Source organism: Symphalangus syndactylus, chromosome 23, assembly GCF_028878055.3.
Source record: "Symphalangus syndactylus isolate Jambi chromosome 23, NHGRI_mSymSyn1-v2.1_pri, whole genome shotgun sequence".
Classification (NCBI taxonomy): domain Eukaryota; kingdom Metazoa; phylum Chordata; class Mammalia; order Primates; family Hylobatidae; genus Symphalangus; species Symphalangus syndactylus.
The window spans coordinates 13,325,049-13,340,936 of NC_072445.2; the positions used below are offsets into that span (position 1 = coordinate 13,325,049).

A 15,888-nucleotide genomic window follows, 5' to 3' on the forward strand; every position below is an offset into this window, starting at 1 on the left:
GTGGGGCAGGGTGAGGCAGGAGGAGCCCATTGGCTTGCCCCTGGCTTTTCTGTGGTGTGAATGAGCCATAGAGTAAGGATTCAGCAGCTGGACTGAGACCAGCCGCCTGCTGGCTGTATCAGCCCTGAGAGTCATCAGCAAATCTTTACAGAATTTACCTGGTGGCTCTCTGAAGGTGTAGGGGGCTGGCAGTCCAGCCTTCAATCCATTCTTGCCACCAGCCCTGGACAAACGCACACGGGGAGAGGGTAGTTTCTCTCTGTGTAGGTTCCAGTCTCAGATGCTGCCTTTGTCTCTGGGCATACTCAGAATTAGGTTTGGTTATGAATGACAGAAAAACCCAAATAATAGTGTTTTACAGAAGACGTTTATTTCTCTCTCACATAAAGGAGGTCGGGTGATATTCCGCTTGTCAGGATGGTTCTGTGATCATCAGAGATCCAGACTCTTCCTCCCTTACTGTGCCACTCAAACATTGCCGCTACTTCATGGTGCCATGTGGCTGCCAGAGCTCCAGCCACCATATCGGCATTGCAGCCAGCTAAAGTAAGGAAGTGGGGAAGAAGGGCATGCCGCCCCCCACCCAAAAGTCACATCCCATGTCACCCAGGACATGTCTCTGTATATCCTATTGGGCAGAATTAATCATATAGCTGCACCTAGCCTCAAGGGTGGATGGAAAATGTAGTCTTTAGTTTGGGTGGACATGTGCCAAGCTTAAAATCAGGGGTCTTGCTACTGAGGAGGACGACCAAAACAAAGAATGGAGTATAACTAGCTGTCCTTGCCACAGCCTGCAGCGTGAGCAGAAGGTTCCAGATGCTGTATGATTCCCATAGGTCCCTCTGGATAGCATCCTTGCTGTGGGGAGTGGGACTCTGGCTCCCGGTCGGGTCCTTGTCTCCAGCTTTGGGACTTGAAGTCTTCCTTGGAGCTGTGGTGGCGGCAGGAACATACCCTCCCTGGCGTCTCCAGCTGGGAGAGGATGAGTTTGATGATGAAGGCCAGCCATGCCATCCCAAAGAGGATCCACAGGGACACCATGTTCTTGTACCACAGTGGGTACCTCTGGGAGGGGTTCATTCCTGGGGAAGAGGCAAGGTCAGAGGATGGAGGCCTGGGAAAGTCAGGACCACATTCCCCAAACAGAAACAGAGATACATGGTTTGATTCATATAAGCAAGTTGAGGTGTCAATGGGACAGAACATGGAGACTCCTAGCCTCATGGTCACCTCTGAAGGATTCCAGAAAGCCTCCCTGGATTGGCACTTGGGTTTAGGAGCTACACTTCCTCTTTGTCTTTCTGAGGGAATCTGTTTATGCTCCATCCCAGCAGTTCTCAAAGTGTGGTCCCTGGAGCTGGCAGCATCAGCATCCCTGAGAGCTTGTTGGAAATGCAAATGATGGGGCCCCTACCCCAGACCCACTGGATCAGAAACCCTGGGCATAGGCCCAGCAATCTGTATTTTTTGTTTTGTTTTGTTTTGGAGACAGAGTCTCACTCTGTTGCCCAGGCTGGAGTGCAGTGGCGTGATCTTGGCTCACTGCAACCTCCGCCTCCTGGGTTCAAGCAATTCTCCTGCCTCAGCCTCCCAAGTAGCTGGGACTACAGGCACACGCCGCCACGCCCAGCTAATTTTTTGTATTTTAGTAGAGACAGGGTTTCACCATTGTTGCCCAGGCTGGTCTTGAACTCCTGAGCTCAGGCAATCCACCCACCTCGGGGTCCCAAAGTGCTAGGATTACAGGCGTGAGCCACCGTGCCCAGCCAGAAATCTGCATTTTAACAAGCCTCCAGAGGATTTTGATGTCCGCTCTAGTGTTGGCCAGTCTCTGTTTGGTTTTCTTGTATCTGAAAGGAGGCAGCTTGCTGGAGCCAGGGGATTTGGGATGAACAATGGAACCATCAGAATATGTATCCTGACTCGGTTCTTCAGCCACCTGTCTGAACCTCCTTCACCTGTGAGATGGGGAATACAACTGCGCCCCCTTGGCTTTTAGGATGAAGTCCAAATCCTCAAGGCCCTCTGCCCGCTTCTGCAGCACACCTCTCCCCGCTGACTGCCTGGCCATTCTGGTCTTTTTCCCGTTTCCCCATCCATCATTTTTCCTGCCTCTGGGCCTTTGTACTTATGGCCTCGCAGATCCAAATGCTCTTCATTTTCCATTTTTCTTGGCCTGGTTACCTTCCCTCATCCTGCAGACCTCAGTTCAGACATCGCTCCCTACAGACCACGTTGGGTTCCTCTGTTACACGTGCTGCTTTCATGGCCTATGTATGTCTGCTGGGAAAGTTACTTCCTCATCTGTGAAATGGAGACAGTGAGTCCTCCTCCTATGACTGTTGGGAGGATCACATGGGCTGATGCAGCTCAAGTGCTCAGAACGGTGCCTGGTACATAACAGGTGCCCGGTACATAACAGGTGCCCAAGATCTATAGGTGGTTGCTTGTTTCACTCACCACCAGACACCCCCAACGAAGTCGGTGCTGGGTAAGTATGGCCGAGGGAGGGGACTGATGGGAGCTGCTGTGAGTCTTAGATAAATCTTGCCAAGGATTTGCCCTATCATTTAGTACCCTCCCTGGAGGTCTGTGCTGCCTCCCTCATCACATTGGAATCATTCAAAGGGTAGAGCTCTCCCCTCCTATTCCTTCGTCATCCTTTTCTGTCTTTGCTCCCTGTACCATGCCTCTGTCTACTCCTTATCCTGTCCTGCTGGCCCCAAGACAGCCTCTCTCTCCAGGTCCCCCAAGGCTGGGCCCCTCTCTAGGACCCCCACATGGGGATGAGGCTGCCACCTGGGAGCTGACCTGTGCGGCCTGGCAGGAGCTGGGATTGGATTAGGCTGATTGGGTTATGGGGCTCTGATTCCGCTGATGGTCCTAAATGAGATCAGGCGCTGAGCCGGCTCTCTGGCCCTGCCATCCGCCAGCTTTGCTTGCTCCTGGCGACAGAGGGGAGGAGGTGCTCTTCTCCCTTTTTATTTCATTTTTTTTAAGCTGAAATCATAAGTGGCAGGAGACCTGGCAGCTGGCAAGGCGCTCAACTGAGCTGCAAATGCAATTGGGAGGCGCGAGGGCTATGGGGCTGGGGAGGAGCAGCCGGCTGGGACCTGGGGGTGGCTCTGGCCACAGCCTTCAGGCAGAGGAGTGGCTGTGAAGACAGTGCCTCTTGTGGCTGGTGATGCAGGGACGTGAACACCCAGTAGCCAAGTGGTGGACCTCAGTATCCCCATCCAAGAAAGGCTGTCCCTATTACTGGAGGACAAGGAGAGCTGAGAGGTTTGAGGAATAGGCATGGAAGACTCTGAGACATGGGTGGTGTGAAGGGCCCAGGCTTGGGAATTTATCTTAGACTTGCCCTGACTCACTAGCTCTATAACCTTATGCAACTCCCTTCCCTCCTCCAGGCCTCAGTGTCTCCATTTGTATAAGGAAGATCCCTTGCAGGTGAAGCAGTTGGGGCTCTCATTGTGGTGACCTGCTGCAAGGCACTGCCATGACTGCAGAGGGGCCCAGGAGGTAGCACGTCCCCAGAGATGTGGTGAAGGGGGCAGCTCTGCCAACTGCAGTGGCTGCTGGGCAGGAGTGTTCTTGCCCATCCTTGCCCCAGGCCTGGGCAGTCCCTCTGGGCTTAAAGTTTGGACTGGATCTCCTCAGTCAGATTGTATTGGTAGAAGGGGGGTTACAGATTTTGGACTTTATCCTAAAACTATGGGAAAACAATGAAGTTCTTCAGAGGAGTTGGGCAGGTGACATCATAGCCTTTGTAATTTTTAAAGGTCATAAGAGCCAACAGGGGACAAGGAGAGAGGCTGCACAAGTCCATGCATGCCATCCTTATTATGCTCTGTCTAAGTAGCAAAACTATAGGATTGTGCAGTGCCCAACCTGTGCAGCTATATGCAACAACCCTGCCTGGACTAGGGAAATGGCAGTGGAAATAGAGAAGAAATGACAGATCTAAGAATCATACTCTGAGCTGCGAGGGTGCAGGGATGGCCCTTTGAGCTACTGGGCTCAGTTGTCCTGAGACAGAGAGATATGTCCTGAGACACATCTCTCTACTCTGAGGGTAAAGGTGAGAACATGACCCAGTTGGAAGAAATCTTCCCAAGAATTTCCTTCCAGAGCAACAGACCTCCCAGGATGAGGGAGATCAAGAGGGGCAGTGTGAGACCCCAACACCTGACCCCTCTTCCTGGGGACCTTGCAAACAGAGGCTAGAAGGCACTGAGGGGCTCTAGGGACTGCCTCATTTTATAGGCAGGAACACTGAGGCCCAGAGAGGAGACATTTTAGGTGGTCTGGAAAGAGTATGAATTTTGGAGTCAAATAGATCAGGATTCACATCTTACTAGCTGTGCAATCTCAGGCAGATGGCTCAGCCTCTCTGAGCTTCAGCTTCCTCCTCGGTAAAATGGGGGTGACAATTGTTGCTGTAGGATGCCTGAGGAGTTAGCTGAAACTAACTTCATTCTTCCAGGCTGGGTTCTGTCGCTGAAGAAGTGAAGAAGGGCAAGGCCTCCTCCCCACGTTAGGGTCTGGGATCAGAGGGACTGCACGAAGCCCCTCGAGGCTGGCGCGGTGGTGGTGCCAGCGGCACCTTCAAGGACAGCAAAGGGCGGTGATGAGGCTGAGCTGGGGCGCAGCCACTCCGCCACGGCACAGAATGTCCCTCCATTGCCACCTGCTGGGCATCGGCCTCAGCCTGATTATGCAAGGCTGGTGGCTTCTGGGGCCCGTGTCTTGCCTAGGTTGGGTAGTGCCACTGATTAAACCCACCCTGGGTCCACTGACCATGAGGCCCTTTCTTGCTGGCACTCAGAATCTGCCTGCCAACTGTTTTCCCACAGGGCTCTGGAGAGTCTGGGGTTCCAAGAGTCTCCCGGACCCTACTGCCTGATCCCCGGGTACTGTGTGATCTCCAGCCCCGGAGCACTGGTACGGATTAGCGTTCCATGGGGAGAGAGTGAAGTGGGGAAGGGAGACCCTGGGGCAAGCATGGACCCAGGAGGGAGGCGGGGACTCCCGTCATGTGGAGAGCTCTAAGCATAATAGGTGGGCCCGCGGACGTGTCGGACCTCTCTGCGTTGGTCAAGAAGGGCCGGAGTGACTTCAGACCCGTCACACAACAAAAGCGGGTACAGTGTCTCCGGATTTGGGGCCCCAAAGCCCCCACATGGCGTGCACACAGCAGGTGCGCCAGCTGCGGGAGCAGATGAGCGAGAGGTGTAGGCAGCCGAATGTCCCCGCCAGCCCGACCGTCAGGAACTCTCACCAATCACGTAGTCGCCGAAGCCCACGGTGCTGAGGGTGATGAAGGCGAAGTAGAAGCCCTCCGTGTAGCTCCAGCCCTCCATGTGGGAGAAGAGCAGCGGTGGCAGCAGCAGGAAGAGCAGGAGGCCCGAGAGGAGGGCGCCAGAGCCCGCCAGCCACCGCGCCTTGTCCGGGTCCTGTGGGTGCAACAGTGTCCCCAGGCCTCCTGAGGCCTTCACCCCATGCGTGGGAGCCGAGGGAGCTGGAGGCAGGCCAGAGCTCTCCCCAGTAGGAAGGGTGCTCTTCACCTGGTCTGTGTTCTCCAGGTTCCCTGCCTGGAGCCTGTGCCTCATGTCCTTCCCGTCTGCCCCGTCCCACCCCGTCTCCACCATTAATGCCCTTTTTCACTAAGGACCCTATTCTGAGTAGTGACCCCCAATCCCGACACAACCCCACCAGTCACTGCTGCTCCCACCTCGTCATTAGTAACCCCAATTCCCACCACAGCCCCTCCTTCTAGAAGTGACCCATCCCCACCACCCCGTCCAGCAGCCCCCTCACCTGCCAGGTACCCCCCAGCCTGCTGGCACAGTGGTTTACTCCCTGCTGCATGAGATACCCCAGTCGGTTGAGCACCACGAGGTTGAGTGGAATCCCCACAAGGGCAAAGAAGATGCAGAAGAGGCGGGCAGCCATCGTGTTGGGGCTCAGGTTGCCATAGCCTGAGGTGAGAGGGGGCACTCAGGGGACCTTTCCAGCCCAGCCCTGTCCACTCGCCACCACAGCCCCACTCCTGGGCCCAACCCCCAGGGCCCTCATTCTAACCCACTGTAGATATGGGCAGCTGATACTTACCAAGGCCCTCCTTTTCTGTGCAGGGCACCCTGTACATTCATTCCCTCAGTTCACCCTCGAAACCACCCTTCCAAACCAGAATTATGTGCCATATTTTACAGGCTGGAGAAGCTCTAGGAGGCTAAGCTGCATGCACGAGCTCAAACCCACCAAATGTGAGTCTCCTCTTCCTCTCTTCATGTCCTCCCTCTCTGGATGGGCAGAGGGATGCTGGAGGGGGCAGAGCCTCCAGCTGTTGCACTCTTAGGATCTACTGCACCATCCAGGCTGAGGCCATGCTGTCTCCACACTGCTCCCAGCCATGCCTGGGCACAGTGGGGCATTGAAGCTGGCCATCCCTGCCCAGCACGGCACTCCTCTTGCAACCTTTGCTCTGGGATCACCATGGCCTGGCCCAGACTTTCTCACAGCTGCACTGCAGAGAGCAGCTCTCCCCACACCAGTCTCCTTCCTTCCCTCTCTCCTTTCACAGGTATCAGACCTGCTTGCAGTCTGAGGCTTTTGCCATTAATTCCTGCTCCTTCTCTTTTATCCTTCAAAGTCTCCCCTCAATATATCTCTTGTGCATCTAATTCTGTCTTGATATCTGATTCCTGGAGGACCCAAACTAGCACAACGGGGCTCCCTCATAAACCTCAGTGGGAGGGAGGGACAGACAGTAAGTCATCAGCTGCCTAGGGGAGGAGGTAGAAATTGGGGGGGGGGGGTCTCTGATCATCAAGATAGGGAGAGGGGAAGCTAGGGGAGGAAAAGATGTTCACAAAAGATTCTATCCATCTGGACATTCTTTTCTCCTCCAGCTCTGCCTCCACCCTTCCTGATCACCACCACTGTCTTGTCTTACTAAAGTGCAAACCTGATTAGATCATCATTGAGGTTATAACCCTTCCTCAGTCTCCTGTCTGCTGGAGAAAGTCCAAGCTCTGGCCCAGCCTTTTTCTGAGACTCGTCTGGTGCCCCCGCTTCCCTAGCTCCAGCCACATTGCTGGCCTGCAGAACTTTCCAGGTCCACTCGTGCCTCTGCACCTTTGACCACAATGCTTCCTCTATGAAGAGTGTCTCTCCTCTTTACCCACATAAATATAAATGACCCTTCCAGCCCTCGACTCTCCAGTGCAGCCGCTCCTCATCCAGGGCCCCCTCCAGCACTCTCCCTTGCACTGTATGAGAAAGATTTGTTTCCATGTCTGCCTCTTCCAAGTATATCAAGTATATGCTCTGAGCCCCTCAAGAGCAGGGACTGGGTCTTTTTTTTTTTCTTTTTTTTGAGACGTAGTTTTGCTCTGTTGCCCAGGCTGGAGTGCGCTGACACAATCTTGGCTCACTGCAACCTCCACCTCCTGGGTTCAAGCTATTCTCCTGCCTCAGCCTCCTGAGTAGCTGGGATTACAGGCATGTGCTACCATGCCCAGCTAATTTTTGTATTTTTAGTAGAGACGGGGTTTTGCCATGTTGGCCAGGCTGGTCTCGAGCTCCTGACCTCAGGCGATCTGCCCGCCTTGGCCTACCAAAGTGCTGGGATTACAGGCGTGAGCCACCACACCCAGCCTGGGACTGGTTCTTAATCATCATATTCTCAGCAGCTAGCAAAGGATCTGACCCTTAATAGGTGCCCTTCACTATATGTGTGTTGAATGCATGAAGAATGAGTGAGTGAATGAACGAGGAAATACAAAAGTGAATGTGTAAGTAAATGAACAAATGCCTCTCATTCTGCCTCCTGTCACTGCCTAACATTCTTGCTTGCCCCGATGGGGTCACTGTGCCCACACACCCTACACTCGTCTGTACTATATTGAAACCAGTGTCTACATCCACCCCCACGTTACTGAGGGGTCCCAAGAGAGGTCAAACTATGTACAAGTCCAGAGCATGTGCTTTGGAGTCTGGTGCACCTCCTAGGTTTGGATCCCAGCTCAGCTCCTTGCTGGCTGTGGGACCTTGGGCAAGTGGCTTGATCTTTCTTTCTTTCTTTTTTTTTTTTTTTTTTTGTGACGGAGTCTTGCTCTGTGGCCAGGCTGGAGTGCAGTGGTGCAATCTTGGCTCATTGCAACCTCTGACTCCCTGGTTCCAGCGATTCTCCTGCCTCAGCCTCCTGAGTAGCTGGGATTACAGACACGTGCCACCACACCCAGCTAATTTTGCATTTTTAGTAAAGTTGGGGTTTCACCATGTTGGCCAGGATGGTCTCGATCTCCTGACCTTGTGATCTGCCCACCTTGGCCTCCCAAAGTGCTGGGATTACTGGTGTGAGCCACCGTGCCCAGCTTTTTTCTTTCTTTCTTTCTTTCTTTCTTTCTTTCTTTCTTTCTTTCTTTCTTTCTTTCTTTCTTTCTCTTTCTTTCTTTCTTTCTTTCTTTCTTTCTTTCTTTCTTTTCTTTCTTTCTTTCTCTTTCTTTCTTTCCTTCCTCCCTCCCTTCCTTCCTCTCTCTCCATTCTTTTGGCTTGACCTTTATGAATCTGCTTCCTCCTGTAAAATGGGGATGCTGACATCCACCTACAGTGGGGGGCAATGATGAAATGAGGAATGGAGGTACACTGTAGAAGGGAATGTGAGTCTGCAAGCATCTGGTATATACAAAGTGCTAAATGTTTGTTGAATAAATGAATGATGGAACTCCAGTGAACTGGCTTCTGGTCTGAGGACTTCAGAAGCCTCTTGAGTCCCCATCTACCTCCCCCTCTGGCCTTTATGGGGTTCCTCTTCCAAAGGAGAGAGTTCTCCTTTCTGTAGGCTTCTAGGGTGAGGTAAACCTCTTACTTTCCAACCACCTCTCTGCCTGCCTCCTCACCAACCCCTCCTTCTCCAGCTGTAGGTCCTGCCAAGTTCCATCCTCTGTTCCTGGTTTTTCTTCAGTTTTCACCAGTGGGATGGGGACACTAAGATTCCAGCTCTGAGAAGAGCCCCATGGAGGCCTGCAGCATTCTCAGGCTGACGTTAAATGGGTTTTTTTCCTTCCCACTATTCTCAGCCATCCCTCAGGTCAGCAAAATCAGCGGATGTCAATAATCCTACCTTTCAAACACTGGGTAGCCACAGCCCCACCCAAGCCACTTCTCACTTCAGCATGTCTCCTCACTGTCACCTTGCATCTTGTTGGGATCTCTGGGCATCCTGCAAGGACCCCACAAGTCTATCTATGATTGGTCTCCTCTGTACTCTCTCTGAATGCAGCTCCTGTTTCCAACCCTCTCCACCTACATGGACCTCCTTACTGCTCCCCAAACACACAAGTCACGCTGCCATCTCAGGGCCTTTGCACTTGCTGGCAGAGGATTCTCTCCTCAGATATCATCAGTTTGCTCCACTATTTTACTCACGTCTCTGCTTCAATGTTACTGTATCAGCGAGTCCTTGAATGAATACCCCACCTACAATAGGTGCCCCCATCACTATGAGACCCCATTAACTAGCTTTACTTTTCTGTATGCACACCCCACATGGATTATTGTCCATGTATCTGTTTAGTGTGCGTCCCCTCACACTGGAATGTCAGCTCCCCAAGGGCCGGGACTTGCTAATTTTGGTTACCATTGTATCCCCAGCACCAGTGTCTGGCCCACACTAGGTACATACATACGTACATACATACACACCAATGTATGTATGTACGTATGTATGTATTTATCTTTTGAGGCAGAGTCTTGCTCTATTGCACAGGCTGAAGTGCAGTGGCACAATCTCGGCTCACTGCAACCTCCGCCTCCCAGGCTCAAGCAATTCTCGTGCTTCAGCCTCCCAAATAGCTGGGATTACAGGCACCCACCACCACGTCCGGCTAATTTTCGTATTTTTAGAAGAGATGGGGTTTCACCATGTTGGCCCGGCTGGTCTCTAACTCCTGGCCTCATGTGACCTACCTGCCTCGACTTCCCAAAATGCTGGGATTATAGGCAAGAGCCACCGTGCCCAGCCTTCAATTTATTTGTTGAACAAATGGATGGATGAATGAAGGAACCAGTGAGCAAGCCAGGAATGGAGTTCACAGATGAGTGATTTCTGGGCTCAGGCCTGTCCTACTGGCCCAGAGGTATTTGTGTTAGGGCTTGGAAAGTACTGCCCTTACAGGGTGCTGGTCCCAGGGTAATGGGTTTGCCGAGGAGGCTCCGCTGAGCCTCTCCGAATATCCCTTCTTCCCTTGTGGCATTCCAGATGTACCTCATCTCCCATCTCCTTCTCCTTCGCTCTCCAAATTCCTCCCATGTGTAAGTGCATACAAGTATGGTCAGTGTCACAGAACCCTCACTCCCCTCCTGTTCACTCCACAATGGCTAGTCAACTCTGCTGCTCACTAGCCGTATGACCTGGGGTAGATGGTGCAACATCTCTGTGCCATCGTGTCCCCATCTGTGACATGAAAATAGGCTGGACACAGTGGCTCATACCTGTAATCCCAGCACTTTGGGAGGCCGAGGCGGGTGGATCACTTGAGGTCAGGAGTCTGAGGCCAGCCTGGCCAACGTGGTAAAACCTGTCTCTACTAAAATACAAAAATTACCCAGGTATGTTGGCGGGCGCCTGTAGTCCCAGCTACTCGGGAAGCTGAGGCAGGAGAATTGCTTGAACCTGGGAGGCAGAGGTTTCAGTGAGCCGAGATCATGCCACTGCACTCCAGCCTGGGCGACACAGTGAGACTCCATCTCAAAAAAGAAAGAAAGAAAATAATAAGACCTATCCTTGGAGGTTGCCATATGGACAAATTGAAATCTTAAATGTCAAAGTGCCCAGCACAGTGCCTAGTACAAGAAGACCTCGGGTGTTTCGTCAGGTGTACCGTGTGTGTGGGGTGGGGCAGGGCCCTCCTCTCTCTGTCCTCCTCACCCTCAAGCTGGTTGAAACAGTGGAGAGGAAAGGACAGAGGCATAATCCAGGCTAGGGGTGGTAGAGCTGGGAAGAGAGGTAGCAAAACTCTGAATTTGGTGGGCCAAAGTCACAGGCCTGGAGAACAGTGTGGGAGGTGTGGGGTTTGCAGACTAAAGGGCCCCCAAATCTGGGAGGTCTGGCTTATAGTGACTGTGTTTTAAAATCTCCTGCTACCCTGGAACTCAATACATGCCTGGTGAATGCATATTTAATGGAATTCCTTAACGTGGAAGTATTTACTGAGTGGCTGCTCTATGCTGGGCCTTGTAATAGACCCTTGGGGACGTAAAGATGAATCGGCCCATCCTGCCAGTCCCTCAGGGGCTCAGGGCCCCTGGAGTCTGAGATGCCTCCCTAGCATGCTTGTCTTAAGGATTGCCCAAGCTCCCATGTAGCTCTGAGGTCTGCTTTCAAGAAGTTCTGGCCAATTTAAAACTAGATGGAGAACCCTCTGGGTGCTCTTGCCTTACCCAGCCCTGTGGGGAGGCTGGGATACTGGTGTCCTGGAGAGGATCCTGGCTGGCCAGGAACTGGGAGGCGGTAGCCCAAGTCACCAGTGATATCAGCCTGCCACCTGGTGGCAAGTCCTGTGTCATGCAGGGGTTGGGGCAGAAGGATCTGGGTGGCTTGACTTGCATATTTCCTGGGTTTCAGAACTGCAGGGATCTCCTGCTTTTCTTCTCTGCACAGCAGCCCCTCAGCACCCTCCTGAGACAAGCTCTACCTCAGCTCTTCAGCAGGGGAGGGTCAGTCCAGGTGTCCCTGTGTGTGGGGAGGATGGCGATGAGGAGTGGAGGGGCTGTCTGCAAGCTGCAGAGAGGCTGTGGGAATGGGGTCTGGAGACAAGGACATGGGAGGAATGGCCACCTCCCCCAGGGCTGAGAAGCAGGGGGGTCTAAAGCTCTTTCTTTGGATTTCTACTCCTTCTTCCTTCCTAACTTTCCCTCCACTCCTCCCGACCACCACCCCCGGGGCTCAGTGTTGGGTGGGCTCAGCTGAGGAGACTGGCACCCTTGTAGTGCCCAGAGACGTGTTTCTTGCTGTACTGGGAGACCTCTGCTTCCTGAAAGGCCATGTGGGGCAGAAGTCCCCTACAGCAGTGCTTGTCAAACTCGAACAGTGCACAGGAATCCCCTGGGGACCTGGGTGAGCTGCAGAGGCTGAGTCAGCAGGTCTGTAGTGAGGCCCGAGACTGCTCCCAGGTGGTGGTCATGCTGCAGAGCCGAACTGCACTTGGAGTCATGAGACTCTAGGTAACGCTTCCAAAAGGCAACCGGCCTGTTGCCTCTCAGGGAGCTGCCTCCTTCCCCACCCCCATCCCCCTGGCCCCATCTGGCCCTTACCAATGGTGGTGATGGTGGACACAGAAAAGAAGAAGGAGCCCACGAGCTCCCAGCGCCCCATGCTGGTGGTGTTGCTGAGAAGGCTGGCCCCGTGTTTGTACGCTTGGACGACGTCCTGGGGAAGAGGCTGCAATGACCACCAGGCTCTGTGGGGTGACGGATTTCCTGTACCCCAAAACACGCACAGACACACACACACACACAAACCTACACACACAGCCCCCACAATTACTCTTCGATCCCAGCCCACCAGGGCAAGGAGACTCTACGCCTCTCACCAAGGGCTCACCAGGTATAGCTACCAACACCTACCATAGGGACAGCTCCTTCCCCACCCTTTACCCAGGGCCTAGGTCAGGTTGGAGTCCTAGTAAACCAGCCACTCATTTTCTCCCCTGCTCACTCCCATTCCTGCAACAAACACTAGGCCAGGCATGATGTGTGGTGCTCTTAGGGGACGTGACCACAAGAGACATGACCCAGCCCTCAGTGGTACATAGATAAACCTAATTAACTCTAATATGATGCAGTCAATGACACTTTGGGCATTAAGGAGGAAGTGCAGCTACACGATCCTGGGCAAGTTGCTCAACTTCTCTCTGTGCCTCAGTTTCCTTACCTGTATAATGGTAACACAAATAGTACCTACTTCATAGAGTTGCTGTGAGTGCTAAATAAGGTATTATGTGTAGACTTAGTACCTGGCACATGGTGTTAGCAGTTGCTATATTGCCTATATGCATCATATAGGCATGTAATGTTGTAGGACTCTGGGGAAGAAGGATGTTCATTCTCACTTGGGTAGGAGCAGAGGCCTCACGGAGAATGGGATGTTTTAGCTGGGTCATCCTTGAGGGTCAGGTAGGATTGCTTCTGGTGGAAGGACGTTTAGGTAGATGGGACAGCAGTGTAGAAGGTGGGAGGTGAGACTGCCTGAGACCTAGATTAGGGAGACTAGTAAGAAGTGATTGAGGCCAAGCTGTGCTTGGCTTTGCCATGCCAGGGATGAAGTGGCAGGTATCATCCAAGGTCACCGAGCAAAGGGGAAGTAGGATCAGGTTTGTGTGCTCTGTGGCAGCTGGCAGTATAGAAGGGGTTGACCAGAGGAGAGAGACTCCTGCAGAGGTGAGTGATAGATGGGCCCTGGCCTGTCTCCTGGCACAGAGTGGTCCAGGAGGAACAGAGAGGAGATATTCAGAAGCCCAGGCATCCGGCCCTATTTAGTATGGGCAGTAAAGGAGATGTTGCAGAGGATTGTGAGGGTGTGTGGACATGGGGCAGACAATCGAGATTTAGGACAGGTGGAGGAGCAGGGCTGGGAGGAGGAGGACCGCTTGCTCTTGGCCTTGAGGAATTTCAGAAGTTGCATGTCCACATCTGGTGCTTAGAAAGAAGATCTGGGCTGAATACCACATCCTTATTCCTGGAGATGGCTGAAGCCACAGGAGGGCTGAGGAAAGGGGTGAGGTGGGGGTGGAGGGAATTGAAGGGAAAGCCCAAAGAGATGACAGCCTGGCTGGGAATCTTGGGAAGCACCCACATCCACAGGTCCACGCTGAAGCAGTACTCATGCTGGTTAATAGCTCCAGCTCCTGGTTATGTAGCCATGCATTCGTATGTAACCTCTCTGAGCCTGTTTCTTCACCTCTGAAACAGGATGACAAAAACAGTACCCACCTGTGAGGGAGGTGAGACAAGTGAATATGGGTAAAGCACTAGGAACAGTGCTTGGCACACGGTAAGCGCTGCACAGAGGCATTTACTGTTATTATAATCACCATCATAGCCATCTCCCCTGGCCCAGGCTGCTTGTAGTCGAAGTTCGCCACCTTTGCAAGGGTAATGGCAGGCAGCCTCAGCACCAGGACCCAGCAGTCGGGCTGTATTTGCAGAAGTCCGCAGGTGGGGAGCTGGAGGAATCACTTTAGGTCCTTAGTAGAGATAGGCCTGGCCCTGGCTAGCTCCTGACCTCACCGAATCTGCCTAGTCCGAGGGTTCAGAACACCACTTCCGCTCCGTGCTGGGTCCCTTCCCACCCTGGCGCGGTTCCGTGCCACCCTCCGGGGAATTGGCTTTGGACTGGAGACTCTGGACGGATGAGCCACCAGGACTGCAAGACAGGGATTCTGGGCTGGCGCGCAGCTGTCTGGACTCTGGGCTTTTGGACGAAGGGGTGGGGAACCAAGCCAGGACCCAGGACATCAATGCCTCCGCCAAATGGAGCAGCTGCCAGTCTGGCGTCGCTTCAGTCCTAAGATGCACCACCCCTAGAACCCTCCCCGGGCTCCTCCGCCCTGCTAGGCCCCACCCTTGAGGAGCCTCTGCTCAGATTCACCTCTGAGTCCTCCCCTGAACCCCGCCTTCAGCCCTTCAAGGCAGCCGCGCAGCGGCGGCGCGCCCAGTCCTTGTGTCCGAAGACTCGGAGTAAAGCGGGTCCAGCCAGAAAGCGGCCCTGCGTCCGCCCTCCTCTCGAACCCAGGGCTGCCCACGTCGAGCCCCCTCTCTGCGTTGAGGGTGGCCCCGGCCAGCACGCCTCGGGCCCATTCCACCCACGTCCGGGACAAGCGCGCCTTCCCCCAGGCTCCTACGGCCGCGCCCGCGCCCCTGCCGTCCCAGCTCCCAGTTAGCAAACGTGCGCCCGGGTTCCCGCTCTGGAAGCAGCCAGGTGTGGCGTTTAGCCCTTCGCCTCGGGTCCAGGTGCTACCGACCCCCAATCAGGCTCAAACGCGCCCTTTCCCGGGTCAGGCCGGGAGGGGCCGGTTACGCGCGCGCCCCCCGCCCCCGACCCCGCCGTCCTCGCCCCCGCATTTGGATGCGTCTCCAGGCATCTGCCTCCTCACCGGAACGGCATTGCCCTCTCGCCCCCCAAGTAGGACTCAGCCTGGCTTCTCGCAGTCCTCTCGCTAGAGCGAGGGTCTTTTCCTTCGAGGTCCCCCGACCCCCTGGTCCCCACGCAGGAACGCCCACCCCCGTTGTGCCCGCGTCTACGTTCCTGACGTTTCCCTGAGCGGGAAACGCCTGACCAGGGCCAGAGTAGGCCCTCGCGCCCTCGGCCTGTGCACCCCGCGGCCCCCCTACCCCATCCCGCCGCGCCCAGGCCGGCGCTGCTCGCCCCTGACCCGGATCAGCGAGTCCAGCGCCGGGCGGTCCAGACAAGTGAAGTTCTGCAACAGCTCCCACTTGTCGCGCTGGAAGCTGCGGCTGGAATCCTGCGCCGCGCGGCCCTCCAGCGTCCAGAACACGCCGGTGCCCAGCGCCAGGTAAGCTAGGTAGGCGAGCAGCAGGAGCACGGTGCTGGGCACCGCGCAGCCCCGGACCCTGCCCTCGGGAGCCGCCCGGGCTCGCGGTCGGTACATGGCGGGAGAGGCGGAGAGCCGGCGCCGGGAGCGGTGGACTAGGACCCGGTGGAAGGGAAGGGCCAGGCGTCCAGCTCGTATCTCCTCTCGCAAACGCCTGCTGGTGCCTGGTTTCGCCGGGGAGGAGGAGTGCTGGGGAATGGGACAGCCTGGCCCCACCCAGCCCTGGGATCCAATCCCAGGGACAAAAAGAGGCTCTGAACTGTGG

The 15,888-nt window shown here is 54.6% G+C and overlaps 1 protein-coding gene across 2 annotated transcripts; it reads right to left on the reverse strand.

Moving 5' to 3' along the window:
• Window positions 1–350: 350 nt before the first annotated feature.
• KCNK17 (potassium two pore domain channel subfamily K member 17) lies at window positions 351–15,779 on the reverse strand. Of its 2 annotated transcripts, none has more exons than XM_055263868.2 (5): window positions 15,444–15,779; window positions 12,325–12,439; window positions 5,824–5,984; window positions 5,285–5,459; window positions 351–1,085 (listed from the first exon to the last, which is right to left on the reverse strand). In XM_055263868.2, the coding sequence occupies exons 1-5, from the start codon at window positions 15,678–15,680 to the stop codon at window positions 775–777; spliced, it is 999 nt and encodes a 332-aa protein (XP_055119843.1). In that variant the 5' UTR covers window positions 15,681–15,779; the 3' UTR covers window positions 351–774. The 2 variants fall into 2 exon arrangements, with proteins under 2 accessions (XP_055119843.1, XP_055119844.1); XM_055263869.2 differs by lacking the exon at window positions 351–1,085 and adding an exon at window positions 1,744–1,871 and having other exon boundaries at window positions 15,444–15,680.
• Window positions 15,780–15,888: the final 109 nt, after the last annotated feature.

Excerpts from the sequence above, each read along its gene's own strand:
- KCNK17 (XM_055263868.2), bottom strand. The coding sequence starts at position 15,680 with ATGTACCGACCGCGAGCCCGGGCGGCTCCCGAGGGCAGGGTCCGGGGC. Across the intron at positions 12,440-15,443 it reads CGCTGGACTCGCTGATCCGG|GACGTCGTCCAAGCGTACAA; the intron begins GTCAGGGGCGAG and ends CCTCTTCCCCAG. Across the intron at positions 5,985-12,324 it reads GTCCACCATCACCACCATTG|GCTATGGCAACCTGAGCCCC; the intron begins GTAAGGGCCAGA and ends CTCTCACCTCAG.